The sequence below is a fragment of the Phyllostomus discolor genome, chromosome 4 (genome assembly GCF_004126475.2).
Source record: "Phyllostomus discolor isolate MPI-MPIP mPhyDis1 chromosome 4, mPhyDis1.pri.v3, whole genome shotgun sequence".
Lineage (NCBI taxonomy): Eukaryota > Metazoa > Chordata > Mammalia > Chiroptera > Phyllostomidae > Phyllostomus > Phyllostomus discolor.
In genome coordinates, this window is record NC_040906.2 from 31,634,606 (window position 1) to 31,648,573 (window position 13,968).

Consider the following 13,968-nt stretch of genomic DNA (forward strand, 5'->3'; position numbering starts at 1 on the left):
GGAGGGAGAAATATCAACTTGTGGTTGCCCCTCATGCGCCCCCTAATGGGTATTTGGCCCCACAACCCAGGCATGGGCCCTGACTGGGAATCAAACCTGGTGACCCTTTGGTTCATAGGCCGGCACTCAATCCACTGAGCCATACCAGCTGGGAGAATTTTCAGTGATACAGGAGATCTCTTAACGTGTAGTGGATGAAAGAAGCACTGTAGAATTGTATATGCAGAGCAGTCTTAACTATATGGAGAAATCAAAAGTGGCTCAAGAGATATAAAATGTCTGTGAGTTCTGATATTATTGGTGGTTACAAAAAATACTTTGTTTTTCTGTTCCTTAATATTTGCTATATATTGTTTCTGTAATCAGTTGAAAAGAAAATAATGAAGGGGGGGATAAACATGAAACATTTAAACCTAAATGGCCCCCCATTTTAGGATTATCCTGTTTTTGAACTTGATCAGTTTGAGTATGTTAGCTGTTTGAGAATAAAAACAATTTTTAACAGTTGTTTAAAATTTTAGGCTTATACACTTTTTCTCTTTAAAGATACTCCTGGGCATGGAAGTGGATGGGCTGAGACGCCTCGAACAGATCGAGGTGGAGATTCAATTGGTGAAACACCCACTCCTGGAGCCAGTAAAAGAAAGTCACGTTGGGATGAAACACCAGCTAGTCAGATGGGAGGAAGCACTCCTGTTCTGACCCCTGGAAAGACACCAATTGGCACACCAGCCATGAACATGGCTACCCCTACTCCAGGTAGAACCTCTTAACTGTCTTATATCCTAAAGGACCTATGTAATGATAAATATTTGCCCTATGGATTGTTATAGGAATTTGTGTTTTTTGGTAGGTCACATAATGAGTATGACTCCTGAACAGCTTCAGGCTTGGCGGTGGGAGAGAGAAATTGATGAGAGAAATCGCCCACTTTCTGATGAAGAGTTAGATGCTATGTTCCCAGAAGGATATAAGGTAATAACATGGAATATGAATGTGTCGGGTTTTAGGGTGCGAATTTTATTTTAAATACCTTTTAAGAAATTTACAAGTCAAGTTTGTGCTGGCCCTGCCTTGATTTACTCCTACCATTCCACTCTTTTAGTTATTTCCAAGTATATTTGTGTTCTAAAACATAATAGGAATGAAAAATAAATGACATGAAACTTTTATTACTTTTTGGAGGTGAGAAGTCTCAAGGACTTCCAGTACCATGTCCTTTGAGAAGTGTTCCCTTGGGGTATAAGATAACTGCTGTTTCAGTTATCAGTAGTCCCGGGAGCAAGCTTGCTTCAAGTTAATGGTTATTTGGTTTGATGCCTCACAAGATTTTGTATATTTAGTAAGTTCATGGATTTCCAGTGAACACACAGAGTATTCTCTTTCTAGTAGTATGTAGATGGTGTTGTCATAACCAGGGTTGGAACCTAAGTCATCTGATGGCCTTTACAGAGCCCTTCCTGCCAGTGTCTCTTGCATTTTAAGTTTGTATATATTTTTCCTTTTCCTAGGTTTGTAGTAACATATTTGTTTCAAGTATTCATGAGTTTCTTTTTTGTAGAAAAACTTTTTGTAGCCTCCACATGAAGCTGTGGTTTATAGATACTATGCCTACCATTGACTGCCTGAGTGTGTTCTCAGTTGCAGTCATTGATTTCCTTAATATTAGAAGAGAAAAATCCTCCCTAGTGACTCTTAAGTGATTTTTTTTTTTTACTTATTCAAATGGTGTGTATTTTATAGGGCTTTGGTAAATTTTTGTTTTAGTTTGTATGCATTTCACTGATTTTTGTGAAGTAACTTAAATACTAAGATTTATTCTTTGGTACAGATTTATGCGATTTTTATTATGAAAATAAAACCAACATGTTTTATAGATTAATGTTTGAAAGTGATAAGAATCTTATAACCTTCATTATCCTAATTTTCCCACACTTATATACTTAAATTTTATTAGCAGATGAGAAATATGAGTGTCATATATTTTAAATTTATAATTGAGATAGAAAAATGGGATTGATGGTAATTCCTGTCTGCAAGCAAAAAGCTTCCTAGCTAATAAACTATAAAATATTTTAAGTGCAAATACTCATTATTTCTTTGTTTATCAAGTCAAGAAAATCCTAAACTGTCTTTTAACTATATTAGGTACTCCCTCCTCCAGCTGGTTATGTTCCTATTCGAACTCCAGCTCGAAAGCTGACAGCAACTCCAACACCTTTGGGTGGTATGACTGGTTTCCACATGCAAACTGAAGACAGAACTATGAAAAGTGTTAATGACCAACCATCTGGCAATCTTCCATTTTTAAAACCTGATGATATTCAGTACTTCGATAAACTCTTGGTAAGTGATAATAGCAGAATATAATAACTTTTTATTTAGGAATTACAAATCATAATGCCTCAACCTACCTTTAAATTATTTTTTTTTATTCTGTTAGGTTGATGTTGATGAATCAACACTTAGTCCAGAAGAGCAGAAAGAGAGAAAAATTATGAAGTTGCTTTTAAAAATTAAGAATGGAACACCTCCAATGAGAAAGGTAAATAAGTACCAGTTCATTAAATTGTAATATTAATTATAGTTTTATGTTTAGAAATTTATAGTTAACCTCTTCAGCTTTACCAAGTGCATAGTATGAGGGGAAAAAAAGATATGTAATATGAGGGACTTAGGCTTTTTAGTCAAGGGATTTTTTGCTAATAGGAATATTGAAAAATAAGATACTCTTTTCTGTCCTCAAGGCCTTTAAAACATGCTGAAGGCTCTTAAGGTAATTAGTGGAATTATGTTAGGAATTGTCATAGTATCATGTGGCTTGAAGATGGGCAGTCTTTAGAAGGAAGTTAAGGAGTTTTATAACCGCAGTGGCTCCATGGTCTGTTGCCTTTTTCTAACTGAAACATTGAACTTCCATCACAGGAATTAAAGCTTTAAAGTAATTTTGATGGGAATGAACTTCAGCTACCCTGTGTAAAATGTCTGTATATTTTATACTAAATAATTGTTATAGAAAATCATAGAATAAATTGCTTGTTCCAAAAGCTTAATTACAAAGAAACACACCCTTTATTCTTTTCCCCCCAGGCTGCACTGCGTCAGATTACTGACAAAGCTCGTGAATTTGGAGCTGGTCCTTTGTTTAATCAGATTCTTCCTCTGCTGATGTCTCCTACACTTGAGGATCAAGAACGTCATTTACTTGTCAAAGTTATTGATAGAATATTATACAAACTTGATGATTTAGTTCGACCATATGTGCACAAGGTTTGTTATTCTCAAGTAGTGTTTCTAAGGTTTGATATTTTTAATATAAAAGGAATTAGTGGATTTTTTACCAACTTATGTATTTGTGCAATTTAAAAATTCTAGTAAGGTAGTAATTGATGCTATATATTCACCATAAAAAGGCAATTTTATCTGCTTGCAAGACACTCGGTTATCATTGTTAAATTCACATGTCTTCCCAGACCTTTTTCTTTACTTAGGCTTGCATCACACATAAATTTGTGTGTATAGAGATTGTAACATTTTTCTCTATTATAATGGGCTCATGTTACTTTTTCATTTGCTTTATTGATACTAGATAAGGATTAGAAAATTTATGATTCTATACATGACTTTTTTTGCTGGTAGCAATTATGGATTAGAATTACAAGGTGCAGATAGATGTAAATTGTTTTAACAAAATATTAATTGTTTGTCTACATGGTTAACAGTTCTCCCAAATTTTCAACTTCATATGGTATTTGAAATAGCAATTAAAATTCTTAATTTGTCCCATAATTAACAAATTTGTCCTTGTAATTAGAAATTTTCATAAAATGAATTTTTGTATATTTGTATTTTTAGGTTACATAAATGACACGCTATAATACATTTTTTATATATTTAGTTCTGTTACATGAGATAGCATTAGTAATTGGTGTGATTTTGCACTCCTCTTTTTCAGATCCTTGTGGTCATTGAACCATTGATTGATGAAGATTACTATGCTAGAGTGGAAGGCCGAGAGATTATTTCTAATTTGGCAAAGGTATTTGCATTATATTTTTAGAGAAGAAAGTTTTGTATCTGTTGATGGGATTATTTGAGGCATTATACAAGGAAATGGTTGAGGGTTAATGTTACTAACTCATGACTGCCCTTTTTACTTGACTCTAGGCTGCTGGTCTGGCTACTATGATCTCTACCATGAGACCTGATATAGATAACATGGATGAATATGTTCGTAACACAACAGCCAGAGCTTTTGCTGTTGTAGCTTCTGCCCTGGGCATTCCTTCATTATTGCCTTTCTTAAAAGCTGTTTGCAAAAGCAAGAAATCCTGGCAAGCAAGACACACTGGTATTAAGATTGTACAGCAGATAGCTATTCTCATGGGCTGTGCCATCTTGCCACATGAGAAGTTTGGTTGAAATCATTGAACACGGTAAGTTGTTACATACCTTTGTCTTTTATAAGCCAGGTGTCCTGAAATTTGGGCTGCTGATTTGGAAAGATAAATGGAAGGGCTTCAACTGTAACCACCATATAGTTTATGATGGAATTTGTAGTATTATCTGCTAATAGGCTGTGGTGTATTATGGCTTTTGCTTAATTCTGTCTAATGTGAACAGATTCTGCAATTAGATTACATCGTTAGACTCTGGATAATGTGCAGATTAGGTGATGGTGCTGCTTAGTTAAAACCTGTATTTGGTTTTGTAGGTCTTGTGGATGAGCAGCAGAAAGTTCGGACCATTAGTGCTTTGGCCATTGCTGCCTTGGCTGAAGCAGCAACTCCTTATGGCATTGAATCTTTTGATTCTGTGTTAAAGCCTCTATGGAAAGGTATCCGCCAACACAGAGGAAAGGTAGGTCCACCAATTAGATTTTTTTTTTTAAGCGAAGGCAACTTAAATCCAATTTACTAAATATATATATGTTTATTTTAAAATAGGGTCTGGCTGCCTTTTTAAAGGCTATTGGGTATCTTATTCCTCTCATGGATGCAGAATATGCCAACTACTATACTAGAGAAGTGATGTTAATCCTTATTAGAGAATTCCAATCTCCTGATGAAGAAATGAAGAAAATTGTGCTGAAGGTAATTGTCCCAAATTGTTGTTGTTCCACATTTGTTAATCTATTGGGTGTATTTTGTGGTTCAAAGAGAATGTTAAAGCATTAAAAAAACCCTTGTTTATTAAACCAGGATTGTGTTTACGATGATTTTTTAACCTTTTAGGTGGTAAAGCAGTGTTGTGGAACAGATGGTGTGGAAGCAAACTACATTAAAACAGAGATCCTCCTTTTTTTAAACACTTCTGGCAACACAGGATGGCTTTAGATAGAAGAAATTACCGACAGGTAAGCTTTCATTGTAAAAAATATTTTCAAAAGTCCTTTTAATTAATGCTTTAGTCAGTTTAAATGCATGTTACATATTTTTTGTGCTGATTACCTCATGGTTTGTGTAATGTGTGCTTGGTTGTGAAAGGAGATGGGTCTTAGTCAGTTAACTTCCATGTTGATTTTGCATTCAGGGATACGTACCCAGCTATGAACTGATGCCTTTGTGTAGTAAATGAAATGTATCATCTGTCTAGGTAAAACATGAATATAATCTTATCTTAAATCACTTTGACTTAGACTCAAATTTAAAATTTTTGGTTACTTTCCCTTTCAAGTTTTAAAAATAGGAGTTGATTGTTCTCAGCATGCTTACTAGCTGAATAGTATTTTTAGAATTTTTGCTTTTCATGGTGTCTGTTTTCTTTGAAGGGCAATAAATTCTGTTGTTCCCCCCCTTTTTTTTTTAGTTAGTTGATACTACTGTGGAATTGGCAAACAAAGTAGGTGCAGCAGAAATTATATCCAGAATTGTGGATGATCTGAAGGATGAAGCTGAACAGTACAGAAAAATGGTGATGGAAACAATTGAGAAAATTATGGGCAACTTGGGAGCAGCAGATATTGATCATAAACTTGAAGAACAACTGATTGATGGTATTCTTTATGCTTTCCAAGAACAGACTACAGAGGTAATGATACTAATTAGGACAAGTTACCATGACTTTCATATTGTAAAAAAAAACATGTTACTTTTTTTCAAGCAAATATTACCACTAAATATTAGTTGACTTTGAAATAATTTTCTAAATGCTGATGCTGTTCTCTTAGCTATGAAGAAATACTCTTCTATCTCAAGTCTTTACTTTTATTTAATTGAAAAACATTAGTAATTTCAACCTTTCAGTCACAATAATTCTAGTTCTCAATGAATGTAGTTTTTAAAAATTTAATATGGTGGTTTTTCTTTTCTTTTTTTGTTTTTCAGGACTCAGTAATGTTGAATGGGTTTGGCCAGTGGTCAATGCTCTTGGCAAACGAGTTAAGCTTACTTGCCTCAGATCTGTGGTCGGTTTTGTGGCGTTTAAATAACAATCAGCAAAGTTAGGCAACAGGCAGCTGACTTGATCTCTCGTACGGCTGTTGTCATGAAGACTTGTCAGGAGGTAAACTTGGATGTCAGATTCTTAATTCTTTACCAGAGAGTTTAATGTCAATGGTAACCTTTTAACATATATCTTTTATTACAGGAAAGTTGATGGGTCACTTGGGTGTTGTTTGTATGAGTATTTGGGTGAAGAGTATCCTGAAGTATTGGGAAGCATTGGAGCACTGAAGGCCATTGTAAATGTAATAGGTATGGAATTTGCTGGTCATGTAAATTTTTTTGTTTTCGTTTTTAACAAATTTTTCTTTCATGTAAAAATAGAGAATCATATTTAGCAGTTGAGTAATGTTTTCTGATACTTTTTCTTATGTCGTCCAAAATTATAGTTAAGTCAGGGGATGCCCCAATAGTAGATTTCCCAAAACCCTATATAGTAGTCTACTTTAAAAGAGAAAAGAGAGCAAGCTTAGGAATGGAAGCGAGGTAGGAGTACTCACAACTCAAAGTGTCTTGCCTGAAAAGATTAGGGGACGAGGGACAACCCTGAAAGTTTTAATTTAGTTTTAGATAAAATATGTATTATTCAACCTTGAATTACGAGTGATTATAGCAGATTTTTCTGTTCGCTTTCTCAAGTTTTAGGAACATAACCAGGGAGAAAAGTGAATTGCTCAAGTTATCTTGTTTTTATTTATATCCAGTTCTTTAAAACTACCCATTCACTTTTCTAACCCAAAATAAAAGCAAGTATATCACAAATGCTCTTGGGTATGGAGAGCAAAGTTTTTGTTCTTTAAGGTCATGATGAAACAAACAAACAGTTTCTTGTGTTTATTCCTTCATTGTAATTGAACTATGACTGTTGCAAAAAGAACTTCTTCAGTGATTAGAGGGGCGGAAATAACCTAGCAGGAGGTCATAATAAATAGCTGGCTGTGATAGCCACTGTTTCCTTTTATTAGTAAGGGGTTTTTATGCAATATCAGAGATCTTTGAACCATTGCATTTACATATAAGCCCCAGTTCAGCCCTGTCCTCTACATGTAAAGGTAACTATTTGTCTAAAAATTAGTTACTTGGCCACTTGTGGGGCTATAGTTTTCAGGGAGTTGTAAACAATACTCTTGGTCAGGGACACATGGGAAAAGCAATGGAGAGAGAATCAGAGCAAGCAGTTCTAGTTAGAGCAAGAGCCCCTGCCAGCTGCCTCCTTTTTTCTCTCTTCATAGGTGTAAATACCATCCAAGTATGCCCTGCATTGCAGGGAGACTGGAGATCTGTTTGTTTTGCAGTTAAAGGGTAAGGGGGCCCTTTTCTGGAAAATTTTACTTTAATTTACATGTCTACCTCTGGCTTACATTGCTGTGTATGGCCGGAACATAAGCTGTCCCCATATTTAAATGTTAGTGTACAAATACATTTCAGAACCAAATGAAAACTTTTTTGTTGTTGAATATCCATCATTCTTTAAATCACTTCACTAATTTCTTTCATTTCTATGCATAATCAGAAGTTGTTAATAAAGAGTTAATAACAGTTCTAAGTATGGTCAGAATCTGGGGCTTTTTCTTTGTATAGGCAGCTGTAAGTGTATATTTATGCCTAGTCACATATATTTCATTGCTAAGTAAAAGGTTAAATGAACAAAGGTTGCAGTTCAAATGTTGATTGATAGTGTGTTGGCTTCTGTTAAATAGGTATGCATAAGATGACCCCACCAATTAAGGATCTGCTGCCTAGACTCACTCCCATCCTAAAGAACAGGCATGAAAAAGTACAGGAGAATTGTATTGATCTTGTTGGACGTATTGCTGACAGGTAAGCAGATTAAACATTTTTATATGCATTATTTGTTTTCATACTTAACCACTTTTTATGTACTTTTCAAGTTTGTTTAATGTTGCTAATGTAAGTATATATGGTCACATTATCCATTATTAATATTTTGGTGAAATTTCAATTTGGATGGGAATGGGTGGGTGGCAATATTTTTATTTAATGCTTAAAGTGAGTTAGTTGTGGTTTGAGAACTGAATTTGCCTTTTAAAACTTACTGTCACAAAAAAATTAACTCTTTTTTTTTTTAAATTAGGGGAGCTGAATATGTGTCAGCAAGGGAATGGATGAGGATTTGCTTTGAGCTTTTAGAGCTCTTGAAAGCTCACAAAAAAGCTATTCGTAGAGCTACAGTCAACACATTTGGTTATATTGCAAAGGCCATTGGGTGAGTACTATTTACTTGTATATATTCTGTGTAATAAACCCACTGTGGTATTTAAAAATGTTTCTGTAGAAATTTCTTTCAAGGCATGGTGTGAATAAAGCAGTTGTGAAAGTGCTTCATTTAACCACTGACCTTCAATTATTGAAATGTTTTCTTAAATTTTATTTATTTGTTATTTTAAAGATTTTATTTATTTTTATTTTTAGAGAGGGAAGGGAGGGAGAAAGAGAGAAACATCAGTGTGCAGTTGCTGGGGGTTATGGCCTGCAACCCAGGCATGTACCCTGATTGGGAATTGAACCTGCGACACTTTAGTACGCAGCCCGTGCTCAAATCCACTGAGCTACGCCAGCAAGGGCTTGTTTTCTTAAATTTTAAATGGAATAAAGTAGATGGGAGGTTCTGAATTTTATTTAATCACACCAGATATTTTTCAGAGAAAAACTGTTATTCTCAAGATAATTTCAAGTTTCTCTTGGTCCTTTTTAGGGTATTGCTTGAATATTAAGGCCAGTTCATAATGAAAATCATCGTAATTCAAGCTCATGTTAATGTTTTAGGTGTTTGTAAATACTTTAAATATTCCACAGACAACTGTATTTAGCTATTTTATGAATACCTCTATGGTTATTTGCTTTCACTCAGAACTAAATAGACTCATTTCAACCTGGAGATACTCATGGACTGCTCTTATAACAATCTTTTCAAACGTATATCTAAACCTTCCAGTCCGCTTACTTCGCTGAATAGTCTTTCCTCCCACCCTTTGGTTGGCAATACTTTATTTACTTAGATTAATGTAGTCAAGAAATTCACCATGAATAGCTGTTGTGGCAATGTTTAGCCCCTGTATCCCTTTAAGTTTGTGGTAAAATAATACTTAGCGAGAAGAGATGCAGTAAGGTGTGTGAGAGGGAGATATGAAAAGGAAAGTAGATTCTGCATGTTGTGGCATGGGAGACCTCAGTTTGAATACCATAAGGTTTCCTTACTCTAGTGGCCATAGTTTAAACACTCAAATAATCTAAACATTTAAATAAATTTTTTTATATTCAGGAAATTTACTAAAGACTCAAAATTACATTTGAAAGTGAATCATCCATTTGGATTTTGTCTTTAAAATGGACATTTTAATTTAAACAAAATTCTTAAGTAGAAACAGTGCTAATGACTTGAGAGTATTGTATTTTATCCTAAAATTACTAGGTTCCCAGTGGTTACTTACAATAAGTTTTCATTTCTTTGCATTTTTTTTTCCTTCTGAAAAAAAGTATTGACTTGTATTCTAACAGTGTGCTAACATTTATGTTTTCAGCCCTCATGACGTATTGGCTACACTTTTAAACAACCTCAAAGTTCAGGAAAGGCAGAACAGAGTTTGTACCACTGTGGCAATAGCTATTGTCGCTGAAACGTGTTCACCCTTCACAGTACTACCTGCCTTAATGAATGAATACAGAGTTCCTGAACTGAATGTTCAAAATGGAGTGTTAAAATCACTTTCCTTCTTGTTTGAATATATTGGTGAAATGGGAAAGGACTATATTTATGCTGTAACACCATTACTTGAGGATGCTTTAATGGACAGGTACGTGATTTGAATGAAATATAAGAAAATAGTTATTCTTGCTCTGTTTTAGAATTTATGGGAATAATTATTATACGACCTATTTTTGTGATGCAGTTAAAGAAGGGGAATGCTGGCTTAAATTTCTAGGAAACTGTAAATACAACTATTGTTATCTTCAAATAATGTATGCTAGAAATGCCCCCCCTTTTAAATTCTCTTTCATATCTATTATGCTAAATATATTTTAAAAACCAATAATTGATAACTTTTGTTTTAAAAATGAAAGTCAAATAGTAATTAGAGAAGATGATGAGCTTAGTGGTGTGGTAGAAACCTGAATTTTTTTTTTAGCTTTTGTTAATGCAGATGAAGCAGATTTCTGTTAGGCTTTTGAACTACTGAACATATCCTGCCAGAGCCTCTTGTTGCAGTTGGATGCCCCAAATTATTCACATGGTGACCCACTGATAAACTACTGCTTGAATTATTTGACAGTAGATTCCTAATACCTTTAACCATCTAGACCAGGGGTGTCAAATTCGTTTTCACCAGGGGCCACATCAGTCTCTCAGTTGCCTTCAGAGGGCCAAATGTGATTTTAGGACTGTATAAATGTAACTACTCCTTAACTCTAGGGGCAAGGAGCTTGGTGCTCCTGCCAGATAAAACAAGGTGCCAGGTTGGATTTGGCCTGCGGGCCTTGTGTTTGCTACTTGTGCTCTAGACTAACAGTTTTTAAACAAAAAGTAACTAAAGAACATGTAAGGGAAAGTTCAAGGTTCACATGGTAAGGGAAAGGACTAAGGGAAAGGACTGTTTCATTGCCTCTGTTTTTCAGGAAAAGCAAGTTACTCAATTTAGAGCCCACTCAATTACTTCTGTTTACAGATTCAAGTCACTCAGTAATCTTTCAAAATGGAGTCTTGATAGCACTCAACAGGTCACCACAAGTAACTTGTAAAGGCATGGGGACAGAATAAGAATCATGCTTTATAAAATCCTGCCCAGCTGAAGCTCAGTAAAGTGGGAGTAAATTGTACCTGTTCCATATTCAGTGTCTGCACATCATTGTGCAGTCACTGATGTGTGTGACCTGCAGTTAAAAATTAGGTTGTGTGTACTAAGTAGTTGAGGGTGATAAAGCCATCAAAAATTAGAAAAAACAATACTTTAGTTGGGGAATGTATTAATGAGGGATACTGCCTTGTTACAAAGCTTAATTAATCATAAGTGTAGGAAATAAGAGAAATAAGGATACTAAGAACAAGTACTGATTTTTAAGGTAGTTGTACTACCTGTGAGGGCAAAAAGCATCAATTCATTTTTGTACTCATCACAAACCCATTATCTGTGTTTACACTTGAGTAACTCTGAAATGAATAAATCAGTGATTATTTATCATAAGCATAAATTCAGTAGACATAGGAGATGATAGTTTTTTTTTTTTTTTTTGTAGGTTTGAAAAAATGATTGGTCTTTCTCTCTTGCTCTTCCCCAATTGTGTTCTTGAATGAAACTAAAAGTAAATGAGGTCAGGGATTTAATTTTACAATAATTTAGTTATCTGTTGTGTACCACTATTCATTTACTTTTAAATATTTTCAGTTTAGAGTATAAAATGAGGTATCCCTGTTAATCATTCATATGTTAAGAGTCATGTAACTGCAGTAACATACTAAAATGTATACTGCATGGGGCTCTTTTAATCTTATTCCTTTCAAGAGTTTACTAGAAAACCATAGCTTATTTTTGAGCCATAATGAGGTTTGAGTCATTAAAAGTTCCCAAGTAGACTCATTACTCTTTTTTTTTCCATTTGTCATTCTAAAGGCATTCTATATCAGATATCAGGTGTGAGAATGACTGTCTCTTCCATGCACTGAATTTGTAATTTAGTTTTGAATGGGTTGGCAAATATTTCCTGTAAAACTAAGGCTGTATCTTAACAAAGAATTTTTTTCCATTGCAGGGACCTTGTACACAGACAGACAGCTAGTGCTGTGGTACAGCACATGTCACTTGGGGTTTATGGATTTGGTTGTGAAGATTCACTGAATCACTTGTTGAACTATGTATGGCCCAATGTGTTTGAGACATCGCCCCATGTGATTCAGGCAGTTATGGGAGCCCTGGAGGGCTTGAGAGTTGCTATCGGACCATGTAGAATGCTACAGTATTGTTTACAGGTAGGTTAAAGATTTCAAAAAGATTGCTCAATAAGAAAAGTAATTTAGTTGAATTAAGTCACTGTTCCTCGTTTTCAATAAGGTACATTGTGTCATACGGGAAAACAGTTGGGAAGGGGGAATTAGATTTGTCTTTGCTCACTGCAGTTTTGTGCAGTTGCCCAGGGTTTGCTTTTTTGTGTGTGTCTTCAAGGGAAGAATCATATGTTTAGGTTTGTTTGTTGGTTGTGTTAAGGTTATATATGTTCTTCGAAAATGGAAATGATTTAATCTTTTCATTATTCTAGGGTTTGTTTCACCCAGCCCGGAAGGTCAGAGATGTGTATTGGAAAATTTACAACTCCATCTACATTGGTTCACAGGATGCTCTCATAGCACATTACCCAAGAATCTACAATGATGATAAGAACACCTATATTCGTTATGAACTTGACTATATCTTATAATTTTGTTTATTTTGTGTTTAATGCACAGCTATTTCACACTTTAAACTTGCTTCAATTTGGTGATGTAAACTTTTAAACATTGCAGATCAGCGTAGAACTGGTCATAGAGGAAGAGCTAGAAATCCAGTAGCATGATTTTTAAATAACCTGTCTTTGTTTTTGATGTTAAACAGTAAATGCCAGTAGTGACCAAGAACACAGTGATTATACACACTATACTGGAGGAATTTCATTTTTAATTCATCTTTATGAAGATTTAGAATTCATTCCTTGTGTTTAAAGGGAATGTTTAATTGAGAAATAAACATTTGTGTACAAAATGCTAACTTGTGTGTGTTTTTTGAACATGACTTGTAAAATTCGGAACTTTGATAAAGTACTGGTTTGTGTAGAGTAAGTGGCTTAATTTGATTTTCTGTCACCTGGTTTATAGAAAGAATATAAACTATATAAAGTGATGGTGTCTTTGTCAAAATTTCATTGTTCTCCTGATAATGAGAAGAGTAGCTTTGGGGGTGTTCATCTCAAACTAGCACAACCGTTCCATCACCGTGGGAAATATATCACCTTTGCTGGACTGTCTTGAATATTTTTTGCATTTACATAGCGCCTTTCATCTCTGGATTTCTCAAAATGCTTTATGAGCGTGTTTAAGGGAAGTGGTTCAAGTCATGTCCAACTCTTGATGAGTCTGTGTTTAGAAAATGGGGACGGTATCTTTATTTCAAAACTGCTTTACCTATTGGGAATGAGGCTACCTAAGTAATGCTACTAGAGTAAGACAGTCTTTGGGCTCTTTTCCATGTTAAAAGCCACTACTCAACAACATATTCCATAATACCTGCTGAGTACCTACTGTGTACCAGCCACTCTGCTTAGTGTAAGGGATGCAAAGGTGCCTTTGACCTGCCCCTTGCCCTTAAGAAATGCAGTATAATGGAAAAGGGGGAAGACATCTAGTGAGTGACATGTTACTTGTGTATTGCAATATGCAGTTGCGGCAGCTAAAATGTTTGTTTGCTTGATTTTTCATCTATTAATTAGATCAACTGATGCACAGGTGTCAAACATAAACTGAAATGCCATTAAATTCTAG

The 13,968-nt window shown here is 34.8% G+C and overlaps 1 protein-coding gene across 1 annotated transcript in view; it reads left to right on the top strand.

Annotated features, from left to right (window-relative positions):
* SF3B1 (splicing factor 3b subunit 1) overlaps positions 1–13,678 on the top strand; it is a 57,055-nt gene extending 43,377 nt beyond the window's left edge. The window contains 24 exon segments of the mRNA XM_028508630.2: positions 547–759; positions 854–975; positions 2,149–2,346; positions 2,444–2,545; positions 3,091–3,270; positions 3,956–4,039; positions 4,168–4,406; positions 4,408–4,436; positions 4,715–4,860; positions 4,947–5,093; positions 5,235–5,289; positions 5,292–5,356; positions 5,809–6,030; positions 6,327–6,351; positions 6,354–6,383; positions 6,386–6,406; positions 6,409–6,433; positions 6,435–6,504; positions 6,587–6,695; positions 8,144–8,264; positions 8,539–8,670; positions 9,986–10,258; positions 12,210–12,426; positions 12,714–13,678. Coding sequence (XP_028364431.1) covers positions 547–759; positions 854–975; positions 2,149–2,346; positions 2,444–2,545; positions 3,091–3,270; positions 3,956–4,039; positions 4,168–4,406; positions 4,408–4,436; positions 4,715–4,860; positions 4,947–5,093; positions 5,235–5,289; positions 5,292–5,356; positions 5,809–6,030; positions 6,327–6,351; positions 6,354–6,383; positions 6,386–6,406; positions 6,409–6,433; positions 6,435–6,504; positions 6,587–6,695; positions 8,144–8,264; positions 8,539–8,670; positions 9,986–10,258; positions 12,210–12,426; positions 12,714–12,872 — 2,984 coding nt within the window. The 3' untranslated portion in view covers positions 12,873–13,678.
* Positions 13,679–13,968: the final 290 nt, after the last annotated feature.